Source organism: Schistocerca piceifrons, chromosome 2 (genome assembly GCF_021461385.2).
Source record: "Schistocerca piceifrons isolate TAMUIC-IGC-003096 chromosome 2, iqSchPice1.1, whole genome shotgun sequence".
NCBI lineage: Eukaryota > Metazoa > Arthropoda > Insecta > Orthoptera > Acrididae > Schistocerca > Schistocerca piceifrons.
The window spans coordinates 101910773-101929230 of record NC_060139.1 but is presented as its reverse complement, the minus strand read 5'-3'; the positions used below and the strand labels follow the sequence as shown (position 1 = coordinate 101929230).

Here is an 18458-nt window from a genome sequence, read left to right as displayed (position 1 = left end):
TTTTTCACAGATTTCCTATTCAACAAAATGTGAGATAGCATGAATTTATGCAAACTGTATGTTCGCTGAACCACATGCTTTCTCAGAGAAAACCTTGCAGAGTTTTGAATATGAAATTCTTTATTGTGTTTAATATGATACTGTGAAGAAGGTAATGGCTATCTGAATTACATTGTGACTAAGGACAAGCTTGGAGTTACATTAGACTCAGAAACAAAATGACTGGGTGTTTCCAGAATGAGATTTTCACTCTGCAGCGGAGTGTGCGCTGATATGAAACTTCCTGGCAGATTAAAACTGTGTGCCCGACCGAGACTCGAACTCGGGACCTTTGCCTTTCGCGGGCAAGTGCTCTACCAACTGAGCTACCGAAGCACGACTCACGTCCGGTACTCACAGCTTTACTTCTGCCAGTACCTCGTCTCCTACCTTCCAAACTGCGAACCTTGCAGAACTAGCACTCCTGAAAGAAAGGATTTTGCGGAGACATGGCTTAGCCACAGCCTGGGGGATGTTTCCAGAATGAGATTTTCACTCTGCAGCGGAGTGTGCGCTGATATGAAACTTCCTGGCAGATTAAAACTGTGTGCCCGACCGAGACTCGAACTCGGGACCTTTGCCTTTCGCGGGCAAGTGCTCTACCAACTGAGCTAGTTGGTAGAGCACTTGCCCGCGAAAGGCAAAGGTCCCGAGTTCGAGTCTCGGTCGGGCACACAGTTTTAATCTGCCAGGAAGTTTCATATCAGCGCACACTCCGCTGCAGAGTGAAAATCTCATTCTGGAAACATCCCCCAGGCTGTGGCTAAGCCATGTCTCCGCAATATCCTTTCTTTCAGGAGTGCTAGTTCTGCAAGGTTCGCAGGAGAGCTTCTGTAAAGTTTGGAAGGTAGGAGACGAGGTACTTGCAGAAGTAAAGCTGTGAGTACCGGACGTGAGTCGTGCTTCGGTAGCTCAGTTGGTAGAGCACTTGCCCGCGAAAGGCAAAGGTCCCGAGTTCGAGTCTCGGTCGGGCACACAGTTTTAATCTGCCAGGAAGTTTCAAAATGACTGGGGATTAAATGAAAGGATATGTTGTTGTAGAACAACAACCAGTCTTATCCAGACCACTCAGAAACTCCAGTGCTTAGTGTTTTGGAACGGACAACATGGCAATTCCACATAAACGGTCCCTCAGTCACAAAATGTAGTTTATGCTGTTCTATTGTTGGCTCTTTATGTGGCCTCATATCAGTTTAGAAACTGCATTTTTAAAAGTTTCCAGAAAAACTGAAGTTGTAAACAGAGTGTGTAAAGGAGTTAAAATGAGAAAAAGGAATGTGGAAGGATAAGTATTAGCAATGGAAAGCTTAATGTTACTAATGTACAATGATTTATTCTTTTAATAGATCTCCAAAAAAATGTGACTTGCCCTAGACAAATTTTCTCACATTTATTAACTAATATATCCTCTTTTATATATTTACTTTTAAATAATACTTGGGTAACACTTACAAGCAATAGTATCTAACAATGTCTCATGTGTGTTCTGTTTTTGTGAATGTTTCAGATTTTCGCTACTTCTTTTGGAACCAGGAGAAATATATTTTGAAGACTTCAGTGCGTATATGTTTCATTCTGATGCAAGTGAAGTAGAAATTGAAAGCAGAAAAGATATTGGTCGTCTTAAGATGTGTTCCAAATCCATTGTTTTTGAACCTAAAGATATCATGAAGCCTCTCATAAAAGTACCTCTCAAAGAATGCACCAAAATAGACGAGTGGAACAATAATGTATTTTCTAAGTAAGTATGTGATTTAAAGAGAAGCATGCTGTTCTTTTTGCACTGTGCCACTGTTCATTGTATTACACAGTGTTACACAAAATAACAAAGCACAAACTGTAATAACCTCAGTTCAAATGTTAACAGTAGAACACAAGTCATTTTGGACCATGAACTATTCGCGTTCAAGTGCAAAGCCCAAATTGATAACCAGCTCATAGATAATGCATATGTAGTCTGTGATGACTGTTGCACTACCCAGTTCTTCCATTGTAGAATGTCCACTGGAAGAACTGGGAAGTGCAGAATACATCGTAGACAAGATAGGTCCAGGATGTAGCTGGGAACTGCAGTTTGAGAAGTGAAAGATAAACAACTGTTGCACCAGCTCCATAGTCCATAATTTATGCACCATTCACATGTCCATATGACTGTGTTGATGATATGAAATTGGAAGATAAAACACACCCAATGAACTTGAACCAAGTAAGGGAACCCCGTGTCTGGTTCAAGTTCATTGATGATATCTTGATGATCTGGACTCAGGACCAAGACACTCTGTGCTCGTGTTGCCACTGTCTCAACACCTTCTCTCTTGTTTCTCCTCAGCCCAGCATGACACCTTCCTGTTGTTGTTCTCCACTTTGTTGATGGCTCCTTAAAAAACCTCTGTCCATATCGAGCTCACTAAACACTGACATTACCTGCATATTGATACTTCCACAGTAAAAAGTCTCTCCCATACAGTCAAACCACCCATTGACAGCACATCTGCAATGTTGAGCAACCCCTTATGTCTTACTAAGACCTTCACCGACAGGCCTTACGTTTTATATCTAGTTTACAAACACTTGTCCCCTACTATAACCACATAAGGCCATACTGCCTTTTGCACAACCTTTTATGTGGGCTTGACCACCAACCAGCTGTCCACCTGAATGACTGACCAACACCAAACTGTGACCAAGAGCAGGGTTTTCCACCTAACTTCACTTGCTGTTTCGAAATCCAAGCCACCTGGCTCCTTCCCTTCAATCCTGCAGTCCTCTTAGCCTTGATATCCATTAGCCTCTGTCACCCACTGACCTCCATCCCTTCACTCATTCAACACTCACCCTCTCCAGTCTCTCCCTCTTCCTCTGTTCTATATCCCCTAAACATTCCATTCATTCACATCATTGTGTGGTCCAAGGAATTGCCTTATCTAGAGCTAGCCCACCAAAGTCACATTGCTCTGCTGTGCAATTTCTGCCTCTCCTTCAAATCTGTCAGGCACACTTCCTCTGGTATCCATCTCTGCGTAAGTCAGATGCCCACCTCTGGCAATTGACCTAGATGTCCATTAGAGGGCACAGTCTCACTGCAGCACTGTGCGTGAGCATGAATGCGTTACTTATCTTGCCACATGAATACACTGGCCTCAGGGCTAATATAAATATGCCTAGCGAGTGGTCAGTCATTTCTGTACTCGCATCTGATATTGTTGGTTATCATCATTGCTTTATTGTGGACTATTGGATAACCACCTCACTTGGCCCTTGGTCTTGCTCTCTGGTCGCACTTGGGACTCTCTCTCTCTCTCTCTCTCTCTTGGCTTGTTGACATTCTTGGGGTGAAGGTTTCCACTTTGCATGACAATATTTACATAGGTTGCTTTGGTCTTGCCCTTGTCTGGGTCCTGTGCCCTGTCAGCTGTTTAGCTCAGCTACCATTTGGAGCCACACTTCCTTCCACAGGTGGTCATTCTGTCTTGCAGCTTCTGGTCTTTCATTCCTGGGTTCTGATGTGTGCACTGATATCTGGCTATTTGTGGATATAGCACTTCTCTCCAACCCTCCTTCCCAATATCTACCTCCTGTCTCCACTTGTCCACACCACTTGATACAATTGATACAAACCCAATTGAGCCACAATGCTGATTCAATGAAATCAATTTGTGTGTGTGTGTGTGGAGGGGGGGGGGGAGGGGAGGGGGGGCTGTGTGTGTGTGTGTGTGTGTGTGTGTGTGTGTGTGTGTGTGTGTGTGTGTGTGTGTGAGTGAGTGAGTGAGTGAGAGAGAGAGAGAGAGAGAGAAGTAACTGACTTTGCCACTAGATCACACACGAGTTGTGTGGCACATTTTATTTGGAATATGATCTCAGTTTTATAGGATTATTGGATATCTTTAAAATGATTAAATTTATTTATGCTTTTCATTATGCGTAAAATTCCTTCAAGGAGGAAGCTTTTGTGTTTTCCTAACCCTGCCCTCTCCTCATCCATTAGCTATACAGTTCCTCCCATTTGCTAGCTGCATTGAACCTTCTCTTCATAATTTCTCCTCCTCTTCTCTCAGTCTTAAAGCAAATGAGCAAATGACAGAATGATTTCTCTGTGAAGACCATAGCTAGTTTTCTGTCCCTTGCGCACTCAATCTGAAACTGTGCTTCCCCTGTAATGATCTTCATAAATTGGCACCCCCCACCCCCACCTCTTTTCCCTCTCTCGCCCTCTCACTCCCACCCCCACTCTCCCCCCACCTTTATCACAACATTTGTATCTACTTCTTATCATGTGGAGGAGAGAGAGAGAGAGAGAGAGAGAGAGAGAGAGAGAGAGAGAGAGAGCCTTCATAATCATCTTCCTTTTCTCCAATCTTCACTTATCTTTGACTGTACCTCCAGAAGAATTAAATTTCAGTTTGTGACAGCCCAGTATTAGCAAATAATTGTACCTGCATGTTGCATTGTTGTTATTCATTATGTTCAAAAGTAGCTTTCTGTTTGCTTCAGTGGTGATCATTTTTCAGGACTTTTGTCCTGACTGTCTCCAGGCTTCTGACTGTAATTGTCTGCTGTGTAATTGTGTCTCTCAAGTAGAATTTCATTCCATTTCATAAAAGAGAATATTAACTGCTAAAAGCTATCATAATATTAAAATTGTCACTTCTATTATTAATTAAATAAATAGCACCATTGGTAATGTAAAATGATGTAAAATTCCATACTTCTATCAATTCATAGGTCTTCTCTGCACTGAGAATGTCTCATTAAATGAAATAAAACTTCTGGTTGCCACTATTTGTGTGTGTGTGTGTGTGTGTGTGTGTATGTGTGTGTGTGTGTGTGTGTGTGTGTGTGTGTGTGTGTGTGTGTGTGTGTGTTTAAATGGTTACTTGTTGCTGAAAAATAATTTTGTATGTTTACAGGATATCAGCACAGAATAATGTTATTGTGATTGAATGCAATCAGTATATAGAAATGCTGGAAAGAAATATCTTGGCGCCATATACGTTCAAAAATGTGAGTCAAATACAAGAGCAAAGTACTGATGCATTTTGATATGCACATATATTTTGTAAATCCAATAAAATGAAATCTTATTATTACAGGAGAAAAGGCAGTTCCTGTTTCTTCTCAATTATGCAAAAGTGAGTGATTGTTTACTGCAGATTTGTCAACTTCATCGTGCTTCAACCCTTCCAGCTGCTGAACAGAACAGTATGGTAAGTTAATTTTAGCTTGAAGTTCTGCACTTCATCTGCAGAATTATAAATGTGTTTTGTATCACAAAGGGGACATACTTCAGAATCATATGCCACATAAACATTTTTTTAATGGTCTTAGACAAACCAAAAATACAATTTGCCCATTCATGAAGGAAGTTTTATTGATAAAGTACTGTTGTTATAAAAGAATCCAAACTGAATGTCTCCTACAAACTTAATGGATTGTCACAAACATGTGTAATGCTTGTACTTCTTTTTATTTTACGTGTCTAGTTCCATAGGGCCAACTTAAGGAACAATTCTCCATGGTCATGTAACTTGTCGGTACATGAAATTAATGTCAGAAAATAATAAATAAAATAAAGTTTGCACATATCATTCACAGACAACAGGTGCTGGGTATATATTAGCATAATCAACAGTGTAACACAGGAAGTACAAACATGTCTAAAATTGTCTACATTACCCCATTGTCCCTTTTTGTAAAGCAATTTCACTATGAAGTAGTTTGTCATTGAAGAAACTGACTATTCCTAAAGCGAAAATTACAAATGTGGGTAATTTAAGGGCTTAACATATGCATCATAGTACTTTAGTATCCTGGATATTACACATTGTCCATGAGAGTCCTTAGTGTTCAGCAATTTAATTGTTGACTCAGTCCCCTGCTTGTCAGTATCACAAAGGTTTTTTCAGTCAGTAATCTTAGGAAGCCATTTTCTAAGAATGTTATATGAATTCCTGTGTAAACTAAGTTTTTATTTAATTCACCTGCTATATTCGGAATTTTTGTTAAATACTGTACATATATCTGACAGTGTGCAGTCTTGCTATTTGCAATAATTATTTGTTTGACCAACCCCCTGTGTCAGCTGATGGCAGGAGATCCTCCACAAATGCAACACATCTTTGGACGACATATCAGAAAAGGGTGTAACAAGGTTCACAACAGCTAAATCTATCCCTAGACTCTGTGATTTCAACAAATCCAATTCCTCATCCTAAATTATTATTCACAAAATCAAACAGTGGAAAATCCAGGGTGGAATAATGACAGTATTATGTTAAGCCGCAGGCAGGCACAACAAAAAGACTGTTAAACAAGCCTTCTTCTAAAGTAGACAATGCACACACTTTCAGCCCCCAGGGGTCTCGCCACTCTTTGGCGATTTTGTGCTTCGCTACCACAAGGCCCCAGCCTTTCCAGCACCTTTTTGTTTCCGTGGTGCATGTATATCCTCTTGCTATTCTTTATCCCCTCTCTTGGGGAACGTCTGGGATGTTGCTGGAAATGTGTTCTGCAAATTTAGTCGCTGATCTCAGAATAGTCTCTCCATTGTCTTTTGTCCCTTCTTTCTTTTTTCATTCCCCTTCTCGTACCCTTCCTCCACTTTGGCGTTTGAGTTTCGTCTTTTTCTTCTTCCTCCCTGTGTGCTCTTGAAGAACAGCCCAAGAATCTGACTTGCAACAGGTGACTGGGTAGTGCGTAATTCTCAGACTTGGGTTGACAGGTAAGATTTGCACGTATCCCCTGGTAAAGGCCAGAGCCAGGGAGGGGTGATTGCCTGAGCTGCTACCATCCTTAATTACCGATTGTGTCTGTCAGGTTTTCAGTAGGTGTGACCTGAGGTATGAACACCCACATACGGCACGTGGACTCCTTTCTGAGGGGGGCTCCCAGTTGGAAGGAGTGTGCCATTGGCGACACTGGCAATCATGAGGGGATTTCCTTGCATTGAGCCAAACATCATCTCAGTCTGTGTCTACTAAACATAAATGGAATGAGGCTAACAAATCAAAGACCTTCGCAGCTGCACCATTGTTCCTTGTGGTTTCATGTACTGAAGATGATCAGTCACAGTAAATCCATTTATTTTTCAGAAAGGAATTGATGCAATTGCTGGCCCTGTCAAATTCTGCTCTCATTTACACAATGGCACTTTGCTTTTGGAGACTACTACTGATTCTCAAGCACAAAAACTGCTTGCAGCTTCGCTCCTCCACATCTATCCTGTTCGTGCTGAGGTCCATTGATGCTTAATTCTTCCCGTGGTGTTATTTACACTAGGCTGCTCAGTGGTCTGACTGAGATAGAAATCCAAATGTACTTCTAATCAGGGTTTCATTGCAGTCCATCAGGTGGTGAAAATAGTAAATGCATCCTCAGTGCCCACATGCACTCTTTTTCTCACTTTTGGTAGAGGGTTCCTTCCATCAGAGATCAAAGTTATCACAGTATGACTGTACATTCCAAACCTGATGCGCTGCTACCAGTGTCATCATTACAGCCACACTCGAGAATCCTGTCAACACCTGGCCAAATGTGTAACCTGTGGTAGGGATGCTCACAAGGGCAAGTGTCCACCTCCTTCTTCTCACTGTATCAACTGCAAGGGAAACTATGCCCCCACCTCCCGAGAATCTCAATGAGCAGGCTGTCCAAGAGACCGGGTGAAGGAAAAGTGCCTTACCCAATCACTCGCAAGTTGTTGACTAGTTGGAAGCCCTGCGTTCTACCATCTGGTACGTACAGTACTGTTCTTGCTACATCTTGCTCCACGAAAGACATGGCCATGCAGACATGTGGCCTCAAATTTAGCATCACGGTTGTGAAATCGCCCAGCGCCATGGTAGTGTCCCCATCTCCTCCTCCAGCTGTGCAACTAGCCACCAAACCTATGCCTCATGGGACAAAGTCTCCTGCTACACAACCGGCAGACCAGAAAGGACAGAAGGAATACTCTTGTGAAGACTTCCTATGTCCCCACAGCCAAAAAACATCTGAGTCTTCCTCTGCCAACTGGGAAGGCTCCAAGTAATCAAACAAAACAGTCTTTTCCTTTGCTGATTTGGAGATCCTCTTCGACGTTGTAGCCACATGATACCCTCGCTCGGCTGACCTCCATGTCACAGATGCACACCACCAACCGTTTTTCTGCCCTGTACTCCACAGAATGAAAGGGGGGGAATACCGATGTCTCTGTAGACCTCGTGGAGCAGGCTCCTCCTGCCCCCCTGCCCTGTGACAGTGAGTCTTCAAAGACTGGCACTCAGCAGCCGCTGAGGTGACACCTCTTCATTTTTTCCTCATCATGACTCTACTCCAGTGGAATGTTCATGGCCTTCGATCCAACAAAAAAGACTTATGGCTGCTCTTAGAATTGCAGCATCCTCTTGTACTCTGCCTCCAGGAAACAAAATTGTGTCCTCAGCCGCTTTGAGTTCTCGCATTTCTTTCTGGTCCACTTTGACCTTCACCCCAAGGATGGCATTTCATCTCAAGGAGGAGGGGTCATGCTGCTCATCAAGGATGGTGATCATAGTCAGCCCATCTCCCTGACTACCCGGCTTATAGCTATTGCGGTCCACACTTTCGTTCCTCACTTGATCTTTTGTCTTTATACCATTTACATCCCTCCATCATCTGGTGTCACCCGGGCAGACTTCCTCCAGCTTATTGGGCAACTGCCTCACCCATTTCTGCTGCTCAGTGACTTTAATGTGCACCATCCCCTGTGGGGCTCTCCCAGAATCTATCAGCGAGATGCCATCTTGGCTGACATTCTCAATCACCTTAGCACAGGAGCAACCATGTTCCTTTTGGACTCCACTCACACCTATTCCCATTCAGACCTCTCCTTTTTCACTGCCCAGCTTGCCCATCATCTCAAGTGGTCCATTCTCTCTGACACACACTCGAGGGACCATTTCCCATGTGCCATCCGATTGCTGACTCTTACCCCATCTATGTGCACACCCAAATGGCAGCTTTGTAAGGCTAACTGGAGGCTTAACTCCTCCCTTGTGACCTTTGACAACAACATTTTGTCAGCCGTGATGACCATGTAGAATATCTTACAAACGTTATGCTTACTGTTGCAGAACAGTCCATTCCTCGCACTTCTTTACCGCGCCGTGTTCTGGTCCCTTGGTGGACTGATACATGCTGTGATGCCATTCATGCACGGAGACGTGCTTTCTATATTTTTAACCGTCATACTACGATGACAAACTGCATTCATTATAAATGGTTGCATGCATAGTGTTGTCGTGCTCCTCGGAATAACAAAAAAAGTTAGCTGGATTTCATTTACTAGTTCTTTTAACAGTTCTCTTCTGTCATATGAGCCAACATCTGACTGCTCTCTGGGACCAAGGTCCATTCCCCAATTTCCGGCCTGACATAGACAATGTCATAGTGGACCCTGTTGCTATCTCCAACACCTTGGGCCCCCATTTTGCAGAGATTTCGAGCTCCTCCTCCTATCATCCTGCCTTCATCCATTGGAAATGAGTGAAGAAAGCTTGAGAGATACCCCTCTCTTCTCAGAATCATCAGTACTACTGTGCCGCCTTTAGTATGAGGGAGCTAGGTCATGCTCTCACTTCATCCTGATCCTCCGCCCCAGGGCCAGATGATGTTCACATCCACATGTTGCAGCACCTTCCTCTTGTGAGCAAGCACTTTCTCCTTCGTATGTACAACCGCATCTGGGCAAAGGGCACGTCTCCCAGATGCTGGCATTAAGCCACTGTCATACCCATTCCTAAGCCTGGTAAGATAAACACCTTCCTTTTATCTACCACCCCATTTCTCTAACAAGCTGTTTTTGCCAGATGAGAGAACGCATAATTCATGCCGAGTGGCATATTGGCTCCAGTCTGTCAGTTTACTAACCACTGCACAGTGCGGATTTCGAGTGTGCTGATCTGCAGTTGACCATCTCGTCACTTTATCAACCCATGTCATGAATGGTTTCTTGGAGAAATCCCTATGGCATCTGCTGGAGGACTGGTATCCTCTGTACTCTCTATGTGTGGAGCTTCCATTGCTGCATGCCCCGTTTCCTTCAGGATCTTTTAAAAGTCCAAGTTTTCAAGGTACTTGTGAGTTCTGCCATGTCAGACATCTTTATCCAGGAAAACGGTGTCCCCGAGCACCTGCAGGAAATTATAATCTATTCTTATATCATGTAGAAGCTCTTTTGGGTTATTTAACAGGAAGAAACAAAGAAATTTTGATTGCTGGTGACTTTAATACAGATTTTCTAATGCAATCTTCCAGTAAACATTCACTGCAGTTAGTAATGTTGTCTTTCCTTCTAACTCACACTGTAAACTTTCCAACTAGGATTACTAAATCCTCAAGGACAGCCATTGATAACATTTTTATAGACAAATCAAAGGAACAAAATCATATCATAAAACCTGTTATAAATGGACTGTCAGATCATGACATGCAGCTCGTTGTTTTAGATGTAAATTCTAAGCAGATTATCAAGACTGCTAAATCTGAGTACAGGAGAGTAGTCAATCAACCAAAAATTGAGTGTTTCAGAAAACTGCTCAAAGATATGAACTGGAAAGATGTTTATAGTGCTCATGAGATGAATGAAAAATATAACACATTCATGAACAATGTCAGTACCATGTTTGAAAACTGTTTTCCTCTAAAAGTTACTCAAATTAAACAGAAGTCTATAATAAAACCGTGGATTACACAAGGAATAAAGATTTCCTGTAAGACAAAAAGGAAAATGTATCTGTCGACCAAGAATAGCTCCAATGCTGATGATTTAGCTAAATACAAGGAATACTGTAAAACATTAAAAAAAGTAATTCAGACGTCTAAACAAATGCACTACGAGAAGAAGATAGCAATGTCAGGGAACAAAATAAAAACAATATGGGATATAGTGAAAGAGCAGACTGGTAGAACCAGAAAGGAACAAGAGCAAATAGCACTAAGGGTAGATGACACATTAGTAACTGATGGGCATAGTGTGGCAAATCTATTTAACAAGTACTTTATATCCGTTACTGATAGAATGGGACTTTCAGGATCAGTAAATAATGCCCTTGAATATCTGAAACTAGCATTCACAAATAGCTTCAAGTACATGAATATATCACTCACTTCACCAAAAGAAATAACTTCCATAATAAAATCTTTAAAAACAAAGCATTCTAGTGGGTACGATGAAATATCAACAAAGTTAATTAAGGCATGTTCTTGTGAGTTTAGCACAATTCTAAGTCACTTGTGTAACTGGGACATTTCCTGACTGGCTAAAATATGCAGATGTTAAGCCTCTATTCAAGAAAGGGGATAAAGAGATACCATCAAACTACAGACCGATTTCACTTTTGCCAGCATTCTCAAAAATTTTAGAAAAAGTAATGTACAGGCAGCTGCTCAACCATCTGACCACAAATAACATATTATCAAGAACACAGTTTGGATTTCTGAAGGGTTCTAATATCGAGAAGGCTATTTACACCTACAGTGAAAATGTACTTAATTCATTAAATAACAAATTACAAGCAGCAGGTATTTTCTGTGATTTGTCAAAGGCATTTGATTGTGTGAACCACAACATCCTTTTAAGTAAATTAGAATTCTATGGTGTCACGGGCAGTGCTGCAAAATGGTTCAAGTCATACCTCACTAACAGGAAACAAAGGGTGTCAGTGCAAGGGACTAGTGAATTAAGTCATCAGTCATCATCAGAATGGGAAGAAATTACATGTGGTGTCCCACAAGGATCCATCTTAGGACCACTGCTTTTTCTTGTGTACATTAATGATCTCTCATCAGTTACACTGCCAGAAGCAGAGTTCATTTTGTTTGCAGATGACACAAGTATTGCAATAAATAGTATGTCAAGTGTAGTTCTAGAAAGATCTGCTAATGATATTTTCATGGTTATTAACAAATGGTTCAAAGCCAACTCACTGACATTAAACTTCGAAAAGACTCACTATATGCAATTCAGAACCTGTAAGAGGTTTCTGTGGTGTCACCGCCAGACACCACACTTGCTAGGTGGTAGCTTTAAATCGGCCGCGGTCCATTAGTACATGTCGGACCCGCGTGTCGCCACTGTCAGTGATCGCAGACCGAGCGCCACCACACGGCAGGTCTCGAGAGACTTACTAGCACTCGCCCCAGTTGTACGGACGGCTTCGCTAGCGATGCACACTGACGAAGCCTCGCTCATTTGCAGAGCAGATAGTTAGAAGAGCCTTCAGCTAAGTCAATGGCTACGACCTAGCAAGGCGCCATTAGTAACATTGCATGTATCTACAGAGTCTCACTTGTATCGTCAAGAGCAATGTACAACAATGATGGATTAAAGTTAAGTATTCGAGCAGCTACGTACTTTTCTTTATAGCATTCATTACGTATCCTGTTTCAGACCTATCTCTAGCCTGCGTGGGTTAACGCGTGCATATCGGCTTCCTCACTCAGGTAGTGTTCGTAGTGTTGGCTAACTGCTAACACTACAGTTTCCACCCAGCATATGCATAGAAGATAGAAGAGGTTGACAGTCTTAAATTCCTGGGATTACAACTTGATAATAAATTCAGTTGGGAAGAGCACACCACAGAACTACAGAAACGCCTTAACAAATCTGTATTTGCAATTCGAGTGTTAGCAGACATAGGCAACATAAAAATGAAAAAGCTTGCATACTTTGCCTACTTTCATTCCATAGCGTCATATGGCGTAATATTTTGGGGTAACTCTTCAAGTCAAACAAAAGTTTTCAGAGTCCAAAAGCGTGTAATACGTATTATTTGTGGAGTAAATTCACGGACGTCCTGTAGAAACCTCTTCAAAGAACTGGGTATACTAACTACTGCCTCTCAGTATATTTACTCATTAATGAAATTTGTCCTAAATAATATATCTATTTTTCCAACACACAGCTCAGTTCATACATACAATACCAGGAACAAAAATGATCTGCACGAGGACTTAAAAGCACTTACTTTAGTTCAAAAAGGGGTCCACTACTCAGGAACACACATCTTCAATAATTTGCCAGTAAACATAAAAAATTTAGTTACAAATAAAGATCAGTTTAAAAGGAGCCTGAAAGACTTACTAGTGGCCAACTCCATCTACTCCATTGACGAATTTTTTAATAGAAACAAATGATGTATTGTATATATCCATACTATTAGTATTGTTATTTCAGCTTTAAAAAAATCGACATGTTCCACATCCACGAGGATCTCCTCAGCACGGATCTATGGAACGAAAAACTAATCTAAAACTAATCTAATCTATCGTGAGTGTTGTCCTCTTTGCTATCACCATTGACTCTATACTGGCCTGTCTCCCACTGGACATCTCCAGGTCCCTTTTTATTGACATTTTTGCCATCTGTTGCAGTTCTCTGCAGACCTGTCTCATTGAGTGGAATCTTTAGCAATGCCTCGATCATCTGTACTGTTGGAGCAGCGACAATGGCTTTCATTTTTCCACTGACAAAATTGTTTGTATTAATTTCTGGCCACACAGTTTGTTTCTTCCACTGTCTTTACATCTTGGGTCTATTGCTCTTCCATTCATTGAAACTATGACATTCCTGGGGCTCATGCTCAATAGGAAACTTTCTTGGTCCTCCCATGTGTCTTACGTGGCGGCCTGCTGTACGAGGCCCTCAGTGTCCTACCTGTCCTGAGTCATACTTCCTCCATTTGTACTGGTCCCTTATCCATTCAAAACTAGACTATGGGTGTTTTGTTTATGCATCTGCATATCCATCCTTCTTATGCTGTCTCAGTACTATCCATCATGGCATCTGTTTGTCCAATGGTACATTTTACACTAGCCTGGTTGAGAGTCTGTACACAGAAGCTGCCAAACTACCAGTGTCCTACCGCCGTGACTTTCTCCTCAGCAGATATACATGCTGTTTGTCTGCCATGCATGGCCACACATCCTATACCTTCCTTGATGACTCCTATGATCGCCAGTATGGGACACATCCCTCTTCTGTTACCTCCTGGAGTTCGCTTTCTGCTCGTGCTCTGGCAGCTTAACTTCATGCTACCTGCCCCTTTCCTGATTGCTGTGAACTCTTCACCACCTTGGCTTCATGCGGGGGCCCGTGTGCACCTTGGCTTTCATTCGCTTCCTGAGAACACTACTCCAGCCTCGCTCCATCGTCTTCAGTTTTATGACCTTCACAAGGAACTTCGTGGCAGTACCTTTGTGCACACTGATGGCTCTCCGACTGACTGTGATGTCAGGTGTGCCTTCATCATTGGCACCAATGTTTTTCAGTATCAGCTTCCGGAACACTGCTCACTATTTGTTATAGAGCTCTTGGCCCTGTATCAGGCCACGGTGTACATCTGGTGACACAGGCTTTTCAATTGCGTCATCTACTCAAACTCTTTCAGGGCCCTACAAAGCCTATGTGTGCTGTAAACCATTCATCCCTTAGTGCAACTGGTCCAGGAAAGCTGTCACTTGCTCACTCTTGATGGAGCCACTGTATTGTTTATATGGGTTTCTGGCCATGTCGGCCTGATAGGAAACAAGGATGTTAATGCTGCTGCCAAGGCTGCAGTTCTTTACCTTAGCCCACTACTTCTTACACTCCCTCTGATGATCTCTGTGTTGCTGTCTGTCAGCAGGTGGTGTCACTTTGGCATCACCGCTGGTCCTCCCTTCATGGGAATGAGCTCTGGGTTATTAAGTCTCTCCCAAGAGCTTGGACAACCTCCTCTTGAGCCTCTTGCCATGAGGAGATCATTTTAGCTGTGTTACACATCGGGCATTGTTCTTAGCACCACCATTTGTTAAGTGGTGTTCCACCATCATTTTGTGCTCACTGTCCTCAACCTTTAACAGTCCACCATTTCCTGATGGAATGCCCTTTTTTGAACCACTTAGTGTCTCATTTGTGTTTACCATCTGATTTACCGGCCATTTTAGTGCACCGTCAACCACGTTTTACTTTTTATCTGCCTCAGTAATATGGCGAAGGACATTTAATCTTTAATCCAGGACCTCTGTTTCTCTATGGCATATTTTATAGACCTTTCTCCATGTACCTGCTCTCTTCCATTGATTGGGATTAACGTGTAATCGTTTTTAACTCTTCTCTTTGTATTCGTGTTCTACAGTTTTGACATGGGCGCATGTGAAGCTAGTTGTTTTTGTGACTTAAAACAAAACAGACCAAATCCCACACATTCACACAAGCACAACTCACACACACATGACCACAACGAAGATACTGTAGCTATTTGGATGTCACGCTGCATGGGTTGGTGCTCCTTCCACTGTCCACTGGTTGCAACATCAGATCACCTGACACACTCTGTAGGTGGTGACACTCATTTCAGGCATCACTCCGTATTTTACTAGACTTCAATTACACATCTCGTCATTGACAGTGAGAGGCAGATACATCCCACTCCAGCACGGCAGGCAGTGATGGCCAATGTATGGCTGGCTTCTGCCCAAGCAAAGATGTACACGCATCATCGCAATGTGGTGCTGACATCAGCCCGCCAGCAATCCTGGACCTCTTCAGTCGGCCAGGCCCTGACATTAGTCCATTTTGTGCTGTTACTGTGTTCCACTGCAGAGCATCTGCACCCTGGTGACTCAGGCCCAGTTCGTGTCTACCATAGCGATGAGTGAAAACTGCCGTGCTCGGGACATGACCCTCTGTCCTCTGGCAGGGGTCTGACAGAGGCAGGTCAGCAGCACTGAGTCCCACAAGGTAGACTTAGTGTGGGAGATGGTCATCCACACCCAGTCTAGAACCCACTGCTGCAGCTGGTGGAGCCCAGTTGTTTCTCACCTAGTGTAGTGTAGTGGCCTCAAAAAATTCACAGCTATTTATAAGGCTCTTGGGTGCATTTATTGCACTGTTACCCTGCTCCCGGTCACATAGCTCATAACACCATTCTTGCCCTGGTGTGGTGACACTCTCCTGCTTGCTCTGGTTCTTACCACTGCTTGGTGCAGATTTGATCAAACAAAAACTTTGTGTTCTGCGTTATGGCAGGTCTTGTCATGGGGGAATCCTTGTCAGAGAGGTCCACTGCATGAGCATCTAGGACGGTGATTCCAGTGGTGGCTTCCCATTGCCTTCCACTGATGATAATGAGAACAACACAACACTCAGTCCCTGAGCAGAGAAAATCTCCGACCCAGCCAGGAATCGAACCCAGGCCCCTTGGCATGACAGACAGCCGCACTGACCACTCAGCTGTCGGGGTGGACTCATCAAACAGCAGAGAGATAAAATAACACACTTGTATTAAATTGCAATATAACTATACTCTGCCACTGCTCTAGCACCAGCGAACGTTTTGGCTGGTAGCAGTTGAAAACGTGATGACGTAGTTACGAACAGTACTGACATGTACCAATATATATTGAGCAGAACTAGGGAATAAATTGACACTGCTATGGGGACAGATTTTAGCGCCTGTTGTTTATATTACATCTTGTGGTTATGTTTTGATTATAAGAAATTATGTTTTAAAAAAATTAAATTTCAGAACAGTATTTTGTAAAAATGAAGTAACATTGAAAGTTTTATCAGAAGTTTTCAAATTTCAGAACTTGTCTTTTTTTAAAAACTGAACGTGATCTTCTACCTTGTTTATGCGCCTGACATTACTCAACACCTCAACTGTACAATAAGTTGCTACTTTTACTGTTTCAGCACTTTCATTTTTTGTTGGTGGTGTTCTCTTTGTTGAAGTTGTTAGCAGTAGTAGAAGTAATGATGATGATGATGATGATGATGATACTGTTCTGTTATTATCTAACTGTTGCATCAATCTATTTATCACTTGTAACCCAACTTATCAGGTGACAACTGAGTATCCCTGAATCTTATATACTTACCATCCTGCCTTCTTCTTTCTTTGATTGTTGTCTACATTTACATCTGCAACAATGCCTCAAACTGACAGGAGAAAATATAATATCCTGTTCAGTTGTTTTCAGGTCATAGAATTTGAAACGTGGGACCTAGGGAAAGCAGGAAAAGGTGTGGATGGGGCCTAATCAGTTACCGTTGGTTGCACAGTAAACACGTACACTTTATTTAAGGAAATAATTTTTTAAAAACAATCATTTTAAAGAAATAGACTGTAACGCAAGCTACACTGACGGCTGAAGGCCTTATTACGAAAGAATTCAAAATTATTTGTCGGCTGAAGGCCACAAGCAATACTTCAGAGCAATTAATGGCTGAAGGTCTGAATTACAAATGAGGAAGACAATTACATGTTAAAAATACCAGAATAATTTTTAAAACAGTCATTAAAAAAATTGACTGTAACACAAGCTATACTGATGGCTGAAGTTATTATTAAGAAAGAATTCAATTATTTGTCAGCTGAAGTCCACAAGTAATAGGAATAATTTAAACAAAATATTATTTTTTAAAAAAATATTATTTTTAAACAATTGACACAATCAGGCCAAATAAAGAAGGGAGTGATCCACAGACAGTGCTCCAAGGATCAACCTGCGAATAGTCCCTACAGCTGCATAAGCGGTGAGACAGACAGCCAAAAACTATCCTACTATGCAGTCAGGGTTAAGACCAAACTGCCTATTCAAAATCTGACTAGATGCACATGGAACTGCAAAAGACAATTCCAAAACAACTCAATGGTAAAACAGTCACTATACAGCACGTGGACATGAACGCTAAGCACACAGAAACGGTCGAAAGACCAGATACACGTCAGCCACTGAGACGACCGACCGAATGACCAACCATCAGCCATTGCCAGTGAAATCAGGCAAGGAAAACATTGGAGTGTAAAACAGCCAACTGACAGCTTGATGGCATGAGATCACTTTGACAGAAGGACACACACACAAGTGAAAGTTGCACTACTGAAATATAACAATCCATTCAACTTAAACTCGCTGAATCCGGACCTCGACATGGTCATGCACTCATGTGACCACATCCTTCCATCAGGCAGTGCATATATTGCTAGCTCATTCAGCGAGTACTGGCGTTGTCGGACCTCACAGCTGCTCCGTCCCAACTGAACTGCCGACACACGACAACCTGGAAATGCTAGAGGTCGCTCCAAAGATAGTACCACAGTACTCACTAGCGATAAACGCTGCTGCTGCCACTCATGGACAGACAAAGCTTGCAAACATAGTGGCACCAGTGAACGCACTAAGAAAACAAGAGGTCGTAATCCAAATACATGATGCCAACCTGTCAACAGCACAAACGCGAGCCGGAGCATGGGTCAGAATTACTGTAAAAATTTCTTATTTTTGGGAAGCAGTGCTTCATTTCCCTGAAGTTCCCAATGACAAAATATTTATTCTGTTTCAAATAATTGTTCATACTGATGTCTGTTTAACATTAGCAAATAATTTCAGAAAATGCTATCTGTCTCTCACATAAT

The 18458-nt window shown here is 42.3% G+C and overlaps 1 protein-coding gene across 1 annotated transcript in view; it reads left to right on the top strand.

Annotated features, from left to right (window-relative positions):
* LOC124773078 (protein FAN-like) overlaps nt 1-18458 on the top strand; it is a 237374-nt gene that overhangs the window by 30141 nt on the left and 188775 nt on the right. Inside the window, exons 2-4 of the mRNA XM_047249371.1 lie at nt 1547-1780; nt 4947-5040; nt 5130-5243. Coding sequence (XP_047105327.1) covers nt 1547-1780; nt 4947-5040; nt 5130-5243 — 442 coding nt within the window. The remainder of the gene's footprint in view (nt 1-1546; nt 1781-4946; nt 5041-5129; nt 5244-18458) is intronic.